This window comes from Gallinula chloropus, assembly GCF_964237585.1.
Source record: "Gallinula chloropus genome assembly, chromosome: Z".
In the NCBI taxonomy this organism is placed as follows: Eukaryota; Metazoa; Chordata; class Aves; order Gruiformes; family Rallidae; genus Gallinula; species Gallinula chloropus.
In genome coordinates, this window is record NC_140089.1 from 8,011,564 (window position 1) to 8,028,454 (window position 16,891).

The following is a 16,891-nucleotide window of genomic DNA, read 5'->3' on the forward strand; positions in this document are numbered from 1 at the left end:
CTCTTACAACAGATTTTTTTTTCTCTCATCTTGTTTCCCAAGGCATCTTTGAGATGGTTATCAATAAATAACACAGAGTAACCAGCTAAACTAACCATTAGCAACTTTTCCTTTCATCAGTTGGTGAAAGATCTGCACAAACTATCTACAACAGTGCCAGCAGAAGAAAATACCACTTGTTTCACTGAGACAGAGGCATACTGCTAAATATAGATTTTACAGAACTGTTGGTTCCTAAGTTCATAGGACTCACTCCCACTGCTTCTCAGCGGCTCTTTCTCATCCCCCATGTCACTGTCTTTCATCTGTGCAAAATAAGCAGGAGAAGCTTTGCATTCATAGTGCCTGTCAAGAGATTTCAGGTGGATCAACATATGAAGAGCATAGGCAAGAACCAGCAGCAGAATCAGAGACATAACCATTCCCATAAGTATTGCTGGAGAGAAGAACGATGCGCAGTCTTTTGCATAGGCAAAATGTCCTTCTTGAATGTTAAAACCTTGAATCTACAGAAAGAACAAAAGGGGTCATATTAGATAAAGTATTTGCTGTTTCAGTTACAAACAACTTCCTGACTTTGCTCCTGAAGCCTGGGAGAATTTTTAATTTACTATCTTCTTACTGCAAAATTGTATCTGTCAGTGCTAGCTGGAGTTAATGCTCAGAGTTTATCCAGGTCAGTCTTCTAGAAAATGCCAGTTAACTCTTAATCCCCTTCACTCTGCTGCCCAAAGGATTTGCAGTTGTGTTTTAAACAAAATCTTCTGTTATCGCTGTTGATAGCCTGTAACACTTAATTGTGAGCATGGTATCTGCCAAGCTAACAGCACAAATCCAACATCATTTGTTGAGAATTCCCAGAGTATGTCTCAAACTGCATAAACTTGACAGTATTTCCTTGTTTGTCGTGAAAAAACATGACAAAAAAGGAGTTTTTAATTTTTTTTTCTTTGCTTAGCCTAATACTAGATTTTTCTCACCAGATTTAAATGTTTGTTATATGGCAGCAAAAACTACATACCTCAGGTTGCATTCATCTGTGGGCAGTACCAGGAAGTCTTACCTGTGGCCTCAGTTTACTACGTTAGTATTCAGGGAATTAACTGTCTGCTCCACTAAATCAGTCCATGGGCACTGATCACATGATGAGAAAAAGGGGGATCAGCTTTCTCCCTCGATCCCATTTTTCAGCTATTTATGCCCTATGGCTTAGGTATCTCAAAGCAAGACACCCTAGTCTAGTTATCTAAGGCTCCCTTACTGCCAAACACAGGAAAATAGGCACTTTCAGAAGATGATTAATCTCATCCTAAAATAAGGACTTAAGATCAATCAGCGGCATTATCCACTGGCTTTAGAGGCAGGCTGGGGTGACTATAATCAGGGCACAAGGTTAAAATTACTAGGCATCAAAAGTTAAGTGAGATGAATCCCATACTCAGTGACTGATGCTGTGATTGATGCAAGGTTTTAAAGCCCAGCTCAGAGAGGGGTATCACTGAAAGTTCAATTTACTCCCCACACTAAAGCAAGAGATGATAGAAAATCTGTAAGGCCCTTCATTTCCTTTGACAGGAAGATAAGTTTAACAATTTAAGTCTTCATTTCTACTTCAGGTCCCATGGATATCCTGTAAATGCACATGGAATGTCATCAGACCTTCTTGGCAGTGAAGTGCAATATTGCCTATCAGTCTACCTATAGGATCCACCTGGCCTAATTCCATGGCATTACCTGGAAATCAACAAAAGTGACTTCCCAAAGCTTTGAAAGATCATTTGCAGAGCTGGGTATGAGGAGTGCATCGTATCTCTGCAAGCTGCTCACGTGTTCACAGTGGTAGGAGTAACTTGCTGGTGCGTATATTCTGGTTGCATTAAACGTCGCTTGTATGGAGTGGTTGTAAAGAAGTTGCAGCCTGTGTAAACTGAACCAGTTCTGAACAGACAGCTGGTAGTAGCTGGTTGTTAATAAGAACCTGAAAGTGTTATATGAGGAAAAAGATGATTCAGAAAGCAAACGCAAAGAAAAGCTGGAAATATTAAATTCACATGTTGAACAATCTCAGAATCCACACTGGCATTGCAAGAGTTTCATCCATTTATGTCAATGTGAGCTCTAGCTCCTTCTACTGAGTCTGGAAAATTATCTGAGTTTCTTCATGGTTGCAGCTGAAGAGGTATGCTGCTCTCCCACAAGTGAGATATTGTCCTAAATGACTGAGAAAAATCTATGTGCAACGTTGGTACTGTACTTACAAGATATAAAATGTTTATCAAGGAATGCTTGAATTCAGTCACTAAGAAGCAAACATGAAGTAGGCCACAGTCTGATGCCTGAGCAGCCACACTATCAGTTTTTGCAGCAAAATTCCCAGACAACAATGTAGCTATTAGCAAGGTTTAGCAAAATTTTTTACACATGGGAAGATTCTACCTAACTTTTCTCATTAATAGAAAAGTCAACATAGAAGAAGAAATAAAATACAGCAGGGAAATGAGACCTATTAAATGTGAGCATCTTCAATATCAACAGTTCTAGCACTTTTTTTTTTGCTTACACAGATTCATCTAAACCAAAAAACTGTAGAAGTAATTGCACAACAAAGGGTATTAACATTATTATCTAATATTTTCTCTAACATATAAACTTACCTAATTACAAGTCCGTTTAGATTGCCAATGTCACCAAACTTCAGAGAAAGCCTAGGTCAAAAAGCAAGTAATGTCAGGCTACATAAAAACTTAAGAAAATGAAAAGCAGCACAAAAGATTAAGCAGAGCTGGACCTGGAGCCTTATGCTCTGTAGACCTTTGAAATCAGTGGGGGAAAAGCCCTGAAAGGATTAAACCTTCCTCCTGTGAAATCCAGTAGTTCAGATATTAACTTGGAGGAGGCTTAGGCTGTGTAGAAAGAACAGAACTGCATGCTCAACTTCCAAGACAATTTAATTCCACTGCATCCAACACCAGCTGACAATTAGTTTGTCATTTGATCTCTTGTTCTGCTTCTCCAGCCACGATATCTCAGTCATGAATCACCTCTGTATGTCATTGGAAAGTGTAAATAGCCACATTATTATCACCCTCTTAGGTACTATGGCATCACAAATGCAGATGACATTTGAGTTCAAACTCCACACGTGCATCATTAAATAAGTCTAACTACACTGACTGTAAGGTAGCTCTACATAGCTTACCACAGGTAAGCTATATGAAGTTTACTAAAGTGAAAGGCCCTGTAAACTAATGCATACACCACTACCCCCCTGTCAGCTCTGGAATTAATGCAGTGTGAATGATTAAGAGGCATACACCTTCCAGGATTGACAGTAGTATTTTGCCTCACTGTTAATACAGCATTTTCAAACTAAGCTAGAGACAAAATATAGTGTAGTGAAACTGTGCAACATCTGAAAGACTTCTGAACCTAAAACTGAAGAAAATAGGGGAAAACACCCCACAAAACCAGCTAGCCCTGTGATTTCATACAAGATCTGGTTCCTCGTGTGCCTTGTTTATCACCGGTCCCATAAGCCAGGGCACTGAATCTAGACTCTCCCTCACATTATTACAGAGGGAAATCATAGACAATTGAGGATCAGACACAGGCAAATACAGCTTTAAACTCAGTGGCCTGATCCACACTTTGGTGCATAAAACAACCCACAGTTTGGATTATTATATTTGTACAGCACATGTGCATATGTTCAGTGCAGAATATTTCTTCCTGGCTCTGGCTACTTTGTTGATCAGACAGCACAAAGCGGCTTGAAAACTGAGCCAATGCCACAAGAGAGTATTGTCTGAACAGAGAATGTGAGAGAAGGAAGAAGTTTAAGGGACTTTTATGGGGTGAGAACAGCTGGGCAATGCATCACTCAAGCACTTGGCCATTGTTGCAATTCAGGTCAGTCCTTAAACCTAAGACAGAGCAACATTCAAGCCAGGTTTCCCCTTTCTTCTCTGCTGCAGTCAAATGCAGGTTGATTTAAAATCTAACCTAAGCCTTGTATTTGGCAACTCCCTTGAATCTAATTCTGACTCATGAGCCCAGATGATCCATTCTCCTATCTGTAGAGCGTGGTTTCTATACACAGGGACCCACATCAGTGCTTAGATGCTGCCAGTAGCAGAAGATGTCAGTAGCTGCTTGAAACATTAGAGTTTCTATTGACTTGATGGGTGGAATCTAGCAGAGATACCACAGATCTGTTCCTGTGAGCTGTCAAATGTCCTGACAAATCCCACCTAGAGAGATCTAGTGACTAGTATTTCTCAGTGTATCCCAAATAAACAAAGCCTAGAACATTCAAGAAATCAATACCATTGGTAAGGGGTAACATTTCCCCCTCTCTTTCCACAGAAAAGGGGAGAGGAGGCTCAGTAGTCACAGTATGTCTCAACCCCAAGAAAAAAATGCCAGACTCAGCTTCAAACTAAGCATCAAGGTCCTCCTTGCCTTTTGCAGCTGTGTTTCTACTCTGAGGCTACTCAAAAATCTATAGGAGAAACTGAGATAGCAGACACAGTAGATCAGATAGCTCTGGCCTCACAGATTTTGAGATCAAACCCCCAATCCAGTGAATCACTGATAAAAGGCATGTCAAGAGTATGCTGTAGTGTAGTTCTGCTTCACAACTCTTCCTGCAGCTTTTTAAAAGGATAATGTTGTCTATAAATCCACAAGTATCTTCCAACAAAATGCATCAGTTGGAATATAGAGCCCCATGGCAGCCTGTACCCAGCTAGCACCAAAGATTCACACACATTACCCCCAGCCAACAGGAGGACAGAGAATAGGAAGAGCAAAACAGAGAATTCATGGGTCCACATTGAGTTTAATAAATGAGGAGGGGAAAAACCCAACCAAAGCTTTCCAAGGGCAATTACTGATCCTCTCTCATGAGCAGACCAATGCCCAGCAAATCTCCAAGCAATGGCCACCCTGGAAGTCACAACCCCTGCCCATTTCTTCCTCTACCCCAGTTTTTACTGCTGAGCACAGCGTTTTATGGCAGGGAATAGAACTTTGTCCAGCTTGGGTCAGCTCTCCAGGCATTGTCCACCCCCAGCCTCTTGCCAACTTCAGCCTGCTCGCTGGGGAACACAGTGACAGAGAAAGCCTAGACACAGGCAAGCACTGCTCAGCAAAAGCCAAAACACCAGTGTGTCATCCAGACCATTTTAGCTCCAAAACACCAGAGAATTATCTCCCTCGCAGCCAAAGCCAGGAAAAGTCCTAATTTCTCAGAGCTTTGTATTTACAGAATGAAACATCCCCTACTGCAACCAAACTGCAGAGGTAGTTGTGGCAGTAGATAGGTACACTAGTCTGCTCAAATCTTAACAGTCTCCAAACAGGAACTGTAGCAGGAGTTTGCAGTCCACCACTGCACTGTTTTGTTCTGATTTTTCAAGCCTTTTGAACCACTACAAAACTATACTTTGTTACAAGACTCTTACTTTTGCACGAGCATATGTTCTGTTAGGTTACAATCATAACTAGCCAGACTACCTCTGAATTACAGACTGCAAGAGAAGGAGGAATGTTTGTTATATTTTTTTTTTATTTTTAGAGTAACATTATGCCATTCTCTACTTCTGCCTTTCAGAACACAGTGCTGGATTAGTGCACATGCTGATGATGCACTCACACTGCTTTGCTGAATACTATGATAGCGTGGGCAGAAAACCTGGCTCCTCTTTCTTTTTTAGTTTTCTTGCAACCTCATGGAAATTTCTGTGCACACTGGGTTGTCCTTTACAGATGTATAATCAGAAAGAGTTAATATTTTCTGTGGAAATGCCTTTAGATGTACAGGCAGAATGACGAATAAGAGGTAAATGAAACTGCTGGTTTGGGTTCTTTATTCTTGTTTGTCATTACAAAATTAAACTCTGTTTATGGGGTAGACTCAATGTTCATGTTCAGCACATACATGCCCAGTGAGGTATCTACCTCCTAACTTTTAGACTGTTGCCTACCAGAGTGGAATGAATTAGACAGGAAGCCAGCCAGTGGACTGGAAGGAGAGAAGTGGTCAGGTACACCACAGAGGAAATCAGGAAGCCTATATGCCTTTCTAGTACGGCCATGGGATTGGAGGATTTTGGATCCACTTAGGATATTATGTAGCTCTGACTCATGTTTAGCAGAAGCAAAGTGTTCATGCTGAAGAAATTAATCACAGAATGAGGTGCAGAGTTCAGGTTGCTAGAGATTCTTCAGCTCACGTGCAAACCTGTCATGAATTCACCCTTTGGCTTCAGCCACTCACAGACCACAGCCTGGGTTTGTGGTTACCTAGTTCCATTTCTAAACACACATCTGCATCTTGGACCGATGGTTTACATTACTGTTGGCACAAGTCATGTGAAGGAAAAAGTAGTCAAATACATGCACAGTGTGTTTACACTATTAATCTCCCACACAGTTATACAAAACAGCTGGAGACTAAAGAGATCAACAGCTTTGGCCTCACAGACACTACGAGCCAAACTGGCCACAGGGACTGACCACACCACTGCAGGAGATGAAGACAGCTTTGTACATCTATCCCATGAAAGACTGGTCTGAAAGTATTTAACCCATGCTTCCCTTCTGCCTGTAGTATCAGGGCCTTATAGGAAGGAGCTTGCCTCCAGAGCTCCACATCACAGACTACAAGGTCAGTTTCCTTCAGTACATACTGACTAATCTGGTGCTAGTTCCACTGGCAGAGTAGAATGTCACCTTACATCGCATTGTCTTCACTGCAGTTTGAATCTCCAACATCCACTGTTGCATGGACACCAAATGTCTTCTCTGTCAAATCCAGCTGAGTGTGGTTTTCAAACTTTATCATGATCCTCTTGGCCCAGAAGAGAATGCAGGGGATGCCATTAACTGTGACGTTGAGAGGGTTGTAGTGGCTGTGGGTGAATGGCCTCCAGGATGCTCTTTCCCACTGCCCTTTCCTGCTCAAGTTGTAGCTGACAACCTGGTTGACCACATAAAAGATCACTGTCAGAAGATGAGTATTTCAGAAGTTACTCTCCACCCTACCAGAACAAATAAGTCCAGCACCTGGAGGTATCTGTGGAGCCAGCTCTCAGCTGCAGCAGTACTGAGCTGGGGAAGCAGATAGAGATCTCTGTCTAACCCCTTCCCATCATGGGAATGGCACCATACTGACCTCTAGCCCCTGCACAACTGTCCAGAGAGACAATGTAAGTTCTGTTTATTCTACTAGGGTGCTATCCCTGGGGCAAACCACGTTCCTAGCATGCTCCCATCTCACCCCAGCACACTGCAGAACTGCCCAATACAAAGAGCTGAAGCAAATCTAGAATCACAATGTGCTCACACCAGCAGAAGAGTCTCTAGGACACCTGTAAGAATTACTTCAGCACACTAAAAAGACTCAACTTGGGCCAAGGACAGTCTATCATGCTGAAAGCACACCAGGCGGCTGTTCAGGTCAGAGTAATGTCTGAGTAATGTCTGAGTCTACATTTACCTGAAGACAGATTGACTGCTTCCTGATGGCTTTAAAATCAGGAAGGTGCCTGCTGCAGAACAGGATGGCTCATGTATGGAACACTGCCTTTAGAAAAAGCAAGAGTAACACCTGGGGAATGCAGCCTCCGTGTCATCTATCGATGTCAGAGAAATGCTGCCCCTTCTAAGACACATTTCATAGAAAAAGGAGGACAATTTGGCTCTCAAGCAACGGAATTTGAGACAGCAAGTTAGGGCTCAGAAAGGACTTCCAAATTTAACTGTTGTTTCTGTATTTCCAACTAATATTTACAGACAGGGGGGTTGTGAAGTCTCCTTCTCTGGAGATATTCAAGACCCATCTGGAAGCTGACCTGTGCAACCTGTCCTAGGGACCCTGCTTTGGCAAGGGGGTTGCACCTGATGATCTCTGGAGTCCCCTTCCAACCCCTACGATTCTGTGACACCACCTCTAGCCCATCTACACGTATGTCCTATCTGAATATGATAACATACACCATGCCTGCATGGCTGTTTTGCGTGTCCTGTTGTTAAGCAGTTCCAAATCTCGTACAAACAAGAGGGGTATTTTGAGTCCCAGTCATAAGCAGCATCTTACCCTGCTCCAGAAGGTACATGGTTAAGCCCCAAAGCTTTGTCTTGGCTTAAAGAGAGATTTTTTTTTTTCTTTGCTGTTCAGATTAGCAAATCACATCTCTGAGCTCAGACCCTGAAAGACCCCTTTTGATACTTGACCTTACATATGGCACAAGACTGCTTTAGGATTAAAATTAGTAAATACTCAGAGCAACAAGCTGAAAGCAAGGTAAGATCATGGCCAGAAAACGTGATGCAACAGCCGGTGAGAAATGTTGACTGTGACTGTCATTGGTATAAATGACAAGGCTGCCTTCTCAGAAGTACAGATGAGAGAGATTTAATCAGCAGATTATTTACCTTAGATGGCACCACTTGCAGGGGTTTTCATAAGGAAGCCCTTGATGCTCTGTTTTTTACAAGACCTACAGGCTAGACTCAGGAAAAACTCCACTACATTTAAACAACCTGCTGTTTTGCTTCAGCTGTTTGTTTACTACCAAGTGATACAAGCAAAATATTGGCCACAGTGCTCAAATGGCATTGTATAGAATATGGGTGACAGGATTTGGTTCTTTCATGAAAACCTGGTGCCCAAACCCACTGCCAGTTAGCACCAGCGATGGCAACAGCAGTCTCACCTCACTTGAAAGCAGAAGAAATCTTGTACAGCAGGTGGTGAATCAGTACAAAAACAAAAATGATTTACACAGGTTTTATGGTTATTTCTTCTAAAAAAATGTATTATTTAATTCAATAATTGAAATTTTTTTAAAATCTCAATGTGCTGTGAATAAACTTTACAGATCCAGTCCTTCAAGCATTACCTGTGTAATTGCTACTTGATTTACATTAAATTTTGGCTTCACACCACCATCATAACGCTGACCTGCAGAAGAAAGTGCATTATTAGCCTACAAAGAAAATATCCAATCCTTCACAAAAAACCTAACCTTGCACATTCTTATGCAAAAAATAATTATCCCTAAAATGTTTATTTCAGAATACCTGTTTTTGTTGTGGAAAATACATTGCTTGGTGCAAATACTGCCTTCAGTACATCCATTTTCTATTGTACCTTACTTATACAACAAATTCCTCTTCTTTTCACTGAACATCTTACCACCTTTACTGGGAAGAACTCTAGTGCCCAAAAATGTAAGGTTTCATGTATCTATTGATCCCTAAAACACTTAAGAAAAGCTGCTTCCTTCTTCATACAGCAAAGTCTGTTGTCAAAGGGGTTGTGTTGAATTGCACGGCAAAAGCATGTTACATATGGGTAGGGATTTCTTTCCCTGCACTGGCCAGAGATGGATAGCTGGGATAAATAACCTGATGGCCCTACTGCTTGTCAGGAGAGCAAAGTTTCACAGATGACAAATGATTTAATGGACACTCTCACAGCTCCACCCTTCAAACATTTCACTCTGTTTTCATTTGGGTTTAAAAAAGAAATAAAAAAGAGAGTGACCACTTCTTTCTTCCACATTCTCACCGTATCTCAGAGAGAGACAGTAAATGATTATTTTAACCAGGGAAATCCTTAAATGGGTATTTGTCAGAGAGGAATATGCTTTAACAAAACAATTGACAGAAGAGACACTAATGCCAACAGGAGCAACATCTGGGAATGAAGATCTTTCACAGATGAGCTAATTGAGCCAGTACCCAAGCATTCAACCCAATGGGAAAAAAAAATAATCCTTACCATTTCTTTGCAGAGAATCTTGATCTGAAAACACACGTGAACTAGAAGAGAGAATAAAAATATTTACTATGCAGCATGTGGATTTACTCTGCTGCACGTTTATGGGAAGAGCTCCTGTTCCTGCTTCCTCCAATAAAACATTCAAAACGGGACTCAGACCCTTGGCTGGTTAATGTCACAGGAACATAGCAAATCAACCTCAAAGCCAAGGAACCCAGCATAAAAATCCCTCAGGTGGATCAGCCCTGTCAGGCATTCCCAGATCCTCATCACATTGACTACAGGCTTCATTACCCCTCCTGTCCCTTTCCAGAGCACATCAGTTTTGTGTTAACACTGAACCACTTCCAGCCCACAACCAGGGGAACACAAGGATAGCACTGATCCATCCTCAGCCCCAGGTTAGAGTCAGAAGCAACACAATTCCTCCAGGATAAAGCAAAGGCACTGGGCTAACATGCCCTAAGCCCAGATTTACAGCTACCTAAAGACAGCTCCTGAACAGTTCCAATCAATCCCAAATTCCATGAAAGTCAGCTGCAAGTGACAACTCAAGTGACCACTACCAGGCTTATGAAATTTGCAGCCTTTGATTTTCTTCTTTGGTATAATTTAGGGATATAATTCAGGTCATAAAAGTACGATCTGCTTTCCCGAACCAGAGTATCAATTCAAGTAGGTTCATGTACATCACCAAAAGACCTACAGGATCAAAGTCAAAGAAACCTTAGGACCAAACCCCGCTCCTTGAGCCACATGAACACCTTCCTGTCCCCTCTCCACACCATGGCAGCTTCCTGACCTGCAGGCAGGATTGATCGACTGATCTGATGACGTGTCCACTTCTGAAGTCTGTCATCAGCACTCCCTAGCAGGTGCAGACACCAACCCTCCCAAACTCTCAGGCAGGTATTGTCCCACAGAGGCTCTGTATGCCCTGCCTGCACAGTGCCTTCCAGGCCATAAGCAGTGGTGGGGCTGGAGCTGCCTCGCAGCTGCTTCACGTGGAAATACACATTCATCTTTCCTCGCCATCTTTATAACCCACCATGAAGGTGAGGACTAGGAATAAAAGCAGTTTTCAGTATTTACGTGCAAGTTGCAGCATAAGGTGTTTGAACTGCAGAGACAAGCTCTGGCCTCACTGGGGAGCCCTTGGACAGCTGGGTGAACCCACTCCCCAGCGGAACCCCTGAGTAGGGGTCTGTGTTACACACTACCCTGTACTGCAGGAGTGATCCCAACCTAATTTCCATCGTGGCATCCTTAATGGCAGACAAATACAAGTCCAAACAATGCAGTGCCCACAAAGGAGAACTGTGGGATGGCTTAGAGCCTGCCCTGCTTGCTGCCAAGCCCTTGCAGCCAGGTAGTTTGATCACACTGAACCTGGCTTGCCTGAAACCCACGGCGATGGGGTCCCAGCTTCAGCAGAGCCGAGGCTGCACACACAATGTCTCATTTACACTCAGAGTTCAGGAGGGCAGCAGGGTCTTTCTTCTGATCAGTATCTCTCCAGACAGAATGCCCTTTCTCAGGCATACTCTCTGCTGCCACGAATAGATCTCATGTCCCCTTGCAAACTCCACAAGCCCAGAAGGCAAAACTGCCAAAACTGAACCAGAGCCTGTACCCCAGCTTGTTGTTTTGCTGCCAAACACCAGGTCTGTTGAGCAGCTTTGCTCCAGACCATCAGGAAGGCTGCTCAGTCCCATCAGCAACCAGGGTAACAAAGCAGAAGACAGCCTCCAGAGAAAACAACAAAGCACAGAAAGCCAGCTAGGCTCCGCAGCACCTCGGCAGCGACTGTGATCTGAGCTGAAAGAATCTTAAAAAGACCTTCCAGCCAAAAAAAAAGTGCAATGTACATTAAAATCAGTCTGGCAGGGTTGTTTGGAGGGTTTTTTTTTTTTTGCAGACAGCGTGACCAACTTTCTCCTCAGCTGTAGCTGTTAAATCCCAGTGACTTCAAGAAGGCTTGTGCACTTTCACAGTGTGTCCCACTTGCTCCCATTGCCTTTTGGGTGCCAGGGTCAGTGCTGGGCTAAGGTCTCCAGACCACTCAGAGTTCTCAGGCCAACAGCCTGAGGTGGGTGAAAGATAATGCTCAGAGATGGGTGGAAATAATCATTTTGGCAGACAGATAACAGAAGACATGGCTAAAATGCACCAAATCTTGTTTTCCTGCTCAGGCAAAACTCTCACTTAGGTTGTTTAACAATTTTGAACATGGGTTTTGTGATCTGATGCAGCCTTATTTTCCTTTTCTAGTCTTCTTGCATGACAGATTGTGCCTTCAGGCTGGAAAAGACAATCTTGGAGCACTCTTTCATTATAGTAGCTACAAAAATGAGGCATATGAAAAGGAAATGAATGTGAATTACTTAGTATAACTTAATTTAGTTCTAGTTAAACTTCATTATACTTTAGTTATACTTCAGTTATATTTACTGACATCAATGCATATATTTAGTTATGCTTAGTTACACTTTTAGCTCTTCCCTACATACATAATTAAAAACTCACAGCCCATTAATCCAGTTTGGAAATCGCCATGCTGTAGCATGGGATGACAGGAGACTGGTGTAAAATCGTGTAAGTCATTTCATTCCCTCAACGGACTTGAAAGGTTCTGAGAAAATGGTTATCTGTTTTCATGATTGTCAATTAAAATAAGTCATTACTTAGCTGGGATAAGGCTAATACCATGGTCATGCCAATTAAATCACCTTGAGGAAGGCTAATTGATAGGGACCACGAAGCCTATCAAGAGCTTACAATGAATACAGGAAGCATAGCCATTGTGAACACCCCTGTGGGTTACCTCCTGAGCAGAACAGAACAGCCCCCATACAGCCTGTGGGAGTGGGCTGGGATTGCGTGACAGCCCAGTGAAACTCCTCTACACCCCATGTAAAACCACAGCAATGTACAGCCACACTAAGAAACTTCAAGCTTCTGCTCCCAGCATGAAGATACTCAAATATAGATGAGCGTGCACAGCTAATGAAATATGCATGCTTTCATGACTGACCCAGGAACCACCATGAAGTACCACAGCACGACAAATACGATCTGCCACATGGCAGGCACAGCTGGGAGGCTGGCAGAGGCATGCAAGGGTACTCCAGCTCCTCACTCTGCTCATCAGCAGCTCTGGCTGCCTCCTTTCCTGCACAGTGCAAGCACCCCTGTTAGAGAACAGCGAAGGAAACCCATCGGGGCAAGGCTTGCAATCTTTGTTTTGCCTCACTGTGGCCAGATGGCTATGACACAGGCAGTCTATCAGTGGCACAAGGGGAAGGATTGCCTCCTGGTTCCTGAGCAAGCACGAGCGGATGTTGATGTTATCAGGTCTGTCAGCTGCCTTGGACACTCACAACCCTGAGGTGTCACAGAAGTGTGTGATCTGTGACAGGAATGGGTGGCCTTTCAAAAGCCATCCTGCTGTCAGATCAGCAGCCCTTCCAATCAAACAGCAAAGCTGGAGAGTTCACGGGCTATCTCTGGCAGAGAGGCCCTTTGGCCCTCAGCAGGAGCATGCTTCACATAACAAAAACAGTAAAAGAAAAAAAAAAGTAAAGTAACAACACATTAAAAGTATGAATTCCCGTTTGCATATAAAAGTGTTAATTCTATGCATGAGAGACAGGGAACTAGCTAGCACTGGAGCCGCCTTCTCCACTGCCTGCAAGACTATTTGCAAACCATGGCTAGACATGCAAATCAGTGACAGCAAATAATTTTTAGCATGCTAAATTAGGGACTAGACATATATGTAACATTTTTTCCAGCCCCTCCACCCTAAAACTTCAAATTCAGTTGCACACATGGAATACATTTTGATATTTTTCTTTACCAAATCGTAAATAACTAGCCCAGATATACCAGACATGTATGTTTTGTGCTGAATTTACCATACCAAGGATGTCAGGAACCCACATGAAATTGGATTAGCCCTAATACAAAGCACCGGGATGACTAATCACTATGTAAAACCCAATTAAATAAGATTACAAGTATAAAGAAGTGTAAATTCCCTCTTATCAGATGACATTATCCATCTACATAAGATAGGGGCGTCTGGCTTGCTGGTCTGAAACAAAGTTCACGAGGCCCTTGAAGCTTTTCACGTCAGCAGTCTCCTGTCCCCTCAGATGAGCCATGCAGATAGACCTGGCACTCAAGTGCAGAGGCCACAGGCAGCTGTCACCCCAGCAGGTTAAAGGAAGCCATATTCATGCTGTCTTTTTGTGTTGCTGCTCTGACAAACTCCATCAGACAGCAAAACACACTCTGCTGCAACTGCTTCGATTACTCCAGAACCACTCTAGCACTAATACTGTCCAGCTGCAGGCTGCCTCACTGGATGCTGAACTAGTTTCCACCAATTTATGAAGCATTTAATTGGAAGGTAACAGGTGAACCTTCAAATGCTCTAAAAACAAAGTTATGGTGAAAGGTGGTTAATGCTTGCTGAGCATCTGGTAACAATGAACTGGTTGTAGTCCCAGGGACACCGGTCATAAGGCACTTCAGTTGAGTTATTAAAATTATACATGTGCATGCCTGAGAGCCCAGACTGAGGGTAAAAGCTAGCCCCTCATAAGAAACATCTCTTCTTAAATGTCATTAAATTGGGGATATGTCCATTTAAGTTCCCAAATACCTACAAAGCCTATGGCTATGACAGTTTTGAAGTATTCTGTGTCATATTTTGGTAGCTTCATGTGTGATTTGACAGAAAGATAGATACACAGTTGCTTTACAATGTATTGATTACTGGGGGTTGATCTGCATTTTAATGACCAGAACAAGATAGTAAGGATTTTACTCTTAATAGAAAAGAAAAAATTGAGCTTGTGGAACTTCTAGCAGCTTGACTCTGCATGCATGATCCCACTTCCACTGAATGCAAAAGCAAAATCCCCACTGAACTCACTGGCATTAAGATAGCAACTTTATTTCTTAATATTTATTAGAATAAAGTTCATGCAGTGCTCCACTGCTTGCTTTCTCTCTGATTTTGATCTGATTGCCAAAAAGCACAATTATACTAAGAAGGCACTAACAAATCTGAAAACTGGCAGAGGAGAACAGCAAGTAAGCTATTTAAATGAAAACATATTGTGGTATTTATTGGTAACTGACTACCAGACTCTAAATACAAGCTTAAGCAAATCACCACATGTCCTTCTTGCCTTAAATGCACAGATTTTACTGCCAGCTGTGATCTTCATCAGCATGTTTGATCTGTGTGTTATTAGTGACTTCGGTGCATGATTCAACTAATACAGTTTAGGCTGTTTGCACTTTCCTTAATGCTTGACTCCAGAAAGTCCCCACTGCTATGATTTGGGCTTTCTGATCTGTATTTCATTACAGATCAAAACAGCACTATAAGAAAAGGTAAATCCAAATATCTAGTAATTACCTAAGTTTAATACTTCTTTGCAATTCTGAATTCATGCCCCAAATATTCATTCTACACAATCTGAATATTTTAGCACCTATGTTTCTTGGAGTGGTTTTCACACCGTTGTGTTAATTCTATTTATAACTTAGTTTTTACACAGACCAGGGAGAGTCAGTGTGAGGGGCATTAAGATGTAATGAAATGTAAGTCAGATGCCCAGAAAATGCTTGTTTAAAAACATTTTTAGCCTCGTTTATAAAATGGTTTTAAAGTTACATTTTTAAATGCAGGGTAAGGTTTCAAAATAATTCATTTCTGTATTAGCCCCAGGTGTATTTGCACCTGAAAAGAATATTAAAATCATATCCTGACATCCTAATCTGCTTCCAACACAGAGCAAATTACAACAGCCCGGCCGTGCACTCAACTCCCCCAGCAGAGCTCGTGGATACACAATGACTGACCTGCCGTCCTCTGCCACAATCATTCGATCCAGAGAGAGCAGGAGCCCCACATCGGTAAAAAGCAGCAGGAACCGAAGGAGAGCGTTTCTTTCCATTGAGGAGAAAGCCAGTCGCCCCACACCCGGCACATCTGTTCCTCTGGTCCAGCGGGCAGCCAGGCAGCCGCGCTCTGCCTGGCAGAGTGACGGGCAGCAGACCCAGCCAATCGGCGGGGCAGGATTCACCGCTCCATCACCGCACCCTGACCCACGTCAGGAGCTCTTCGTGTGCTCAGATCTGTTCTGATGGCAGACACCGAGCGCGGGCGCCTTCCAGCTTCCTTGCCAATTACAGGTTACATGCTCTGGGGGCGATCGTGCCAGGACGTGAGCTGTTTGCTGAGGAGAAAAGAAATAAAATCAGACAGTTTCTCCAAGGCTCTGAAACCACACACTGGAAGAACACCTCTCATCTGTACCCAACCCTAACCTTACAGAAAGGTGAAGGTGCTGTTTCCCAACAGCTCTGACATTTATCCATCTGTATGATAACCAGAGAAAGAACTATGTGTATTTTGAAGTCTTAGAATACCTTCAGAGTAGTATTACCCCCATTTTACAGATGTGAAAATAGACACAGCGTGCTTAGTGGTAGAATGTTTAGAAGCAGCTTCCTTTCTTCAGCAGTAATTCCACTGATGGTTATTGTTTTTAATCTCACAGATAACTCTAAGCCAGATGAGGGCTGTTAGATGCCCACAGAATTACAGTGCCTGCTTCTGGACCATCAGACCAAGCACCAAGGTGCATACACATCACTGTGAATACAGGGAATCATAGAATGGTGTGGGTTGGAAGGGACCCCAAGGATCATAGAGCTCCAACCCCCCTGCCATAGGCAGGGACACCAACGTCCAAGCCTGGATCTACACAAGGTTGCCCAGGGCCCCATCCAACCCGGCCTTGAACACCTCCAGGGACGGGGCATCTACCACCTCTCTGGGCAGCCTGTTCCAGCACCTCACCACTCTCTCTGTAAAAGACTGCCCCCTAATATCTAATTTAAACCTTCCCTCCTTTAGCTTCAATCCATTCCCCTTGTCCTGCCATTGTCTGCCCTTTTAAAAAGTTGATTCCCCTCCTGTTTCTCTGCTCCCTTCAGGTACTGGAAGGTTGCAATGAGGTCCCCCCACAGCCTTCTCTTCTCCAGGCTGAACAAGCCCAGCTCCCCCAGCCTCTCTTC

At 43.1% G+C, this 16,891-nt stretch overlaps 1 protein-coding gene across 1 annotated transcript; it reads right to left on the bottom strand.

The window, feature by feature from the left end:
- Positions 1 to 203: 203 nt before the first annotated feature.
- On the bottom strand, positions 204 to 15,765 carry LOC311203276 (V-type proton ATPase subunit S1-like protein; the record flags this gene model as incomplete). Its single annotated transcript, XM_084277929.1, has 7 exons — positions 204 to 506; positions 1,735 to 1,978; positions 2,655 to 2,705; positions 6,741 to 6,982; positions 8,907 to 8,968; positions 9,791 to 9,831; positions 15,671 to 15,765. 7 exons carry the CDS (start codon positions 15,763 to 15,765, stop codon positions 204 to 206), a joined length of 1,038 nt encoding a protein of 345 aa, XP_084134055.1.
- Between the last annotated feature and the right edge of the window lie 1,126 nt (positions 15,766 to 16,891).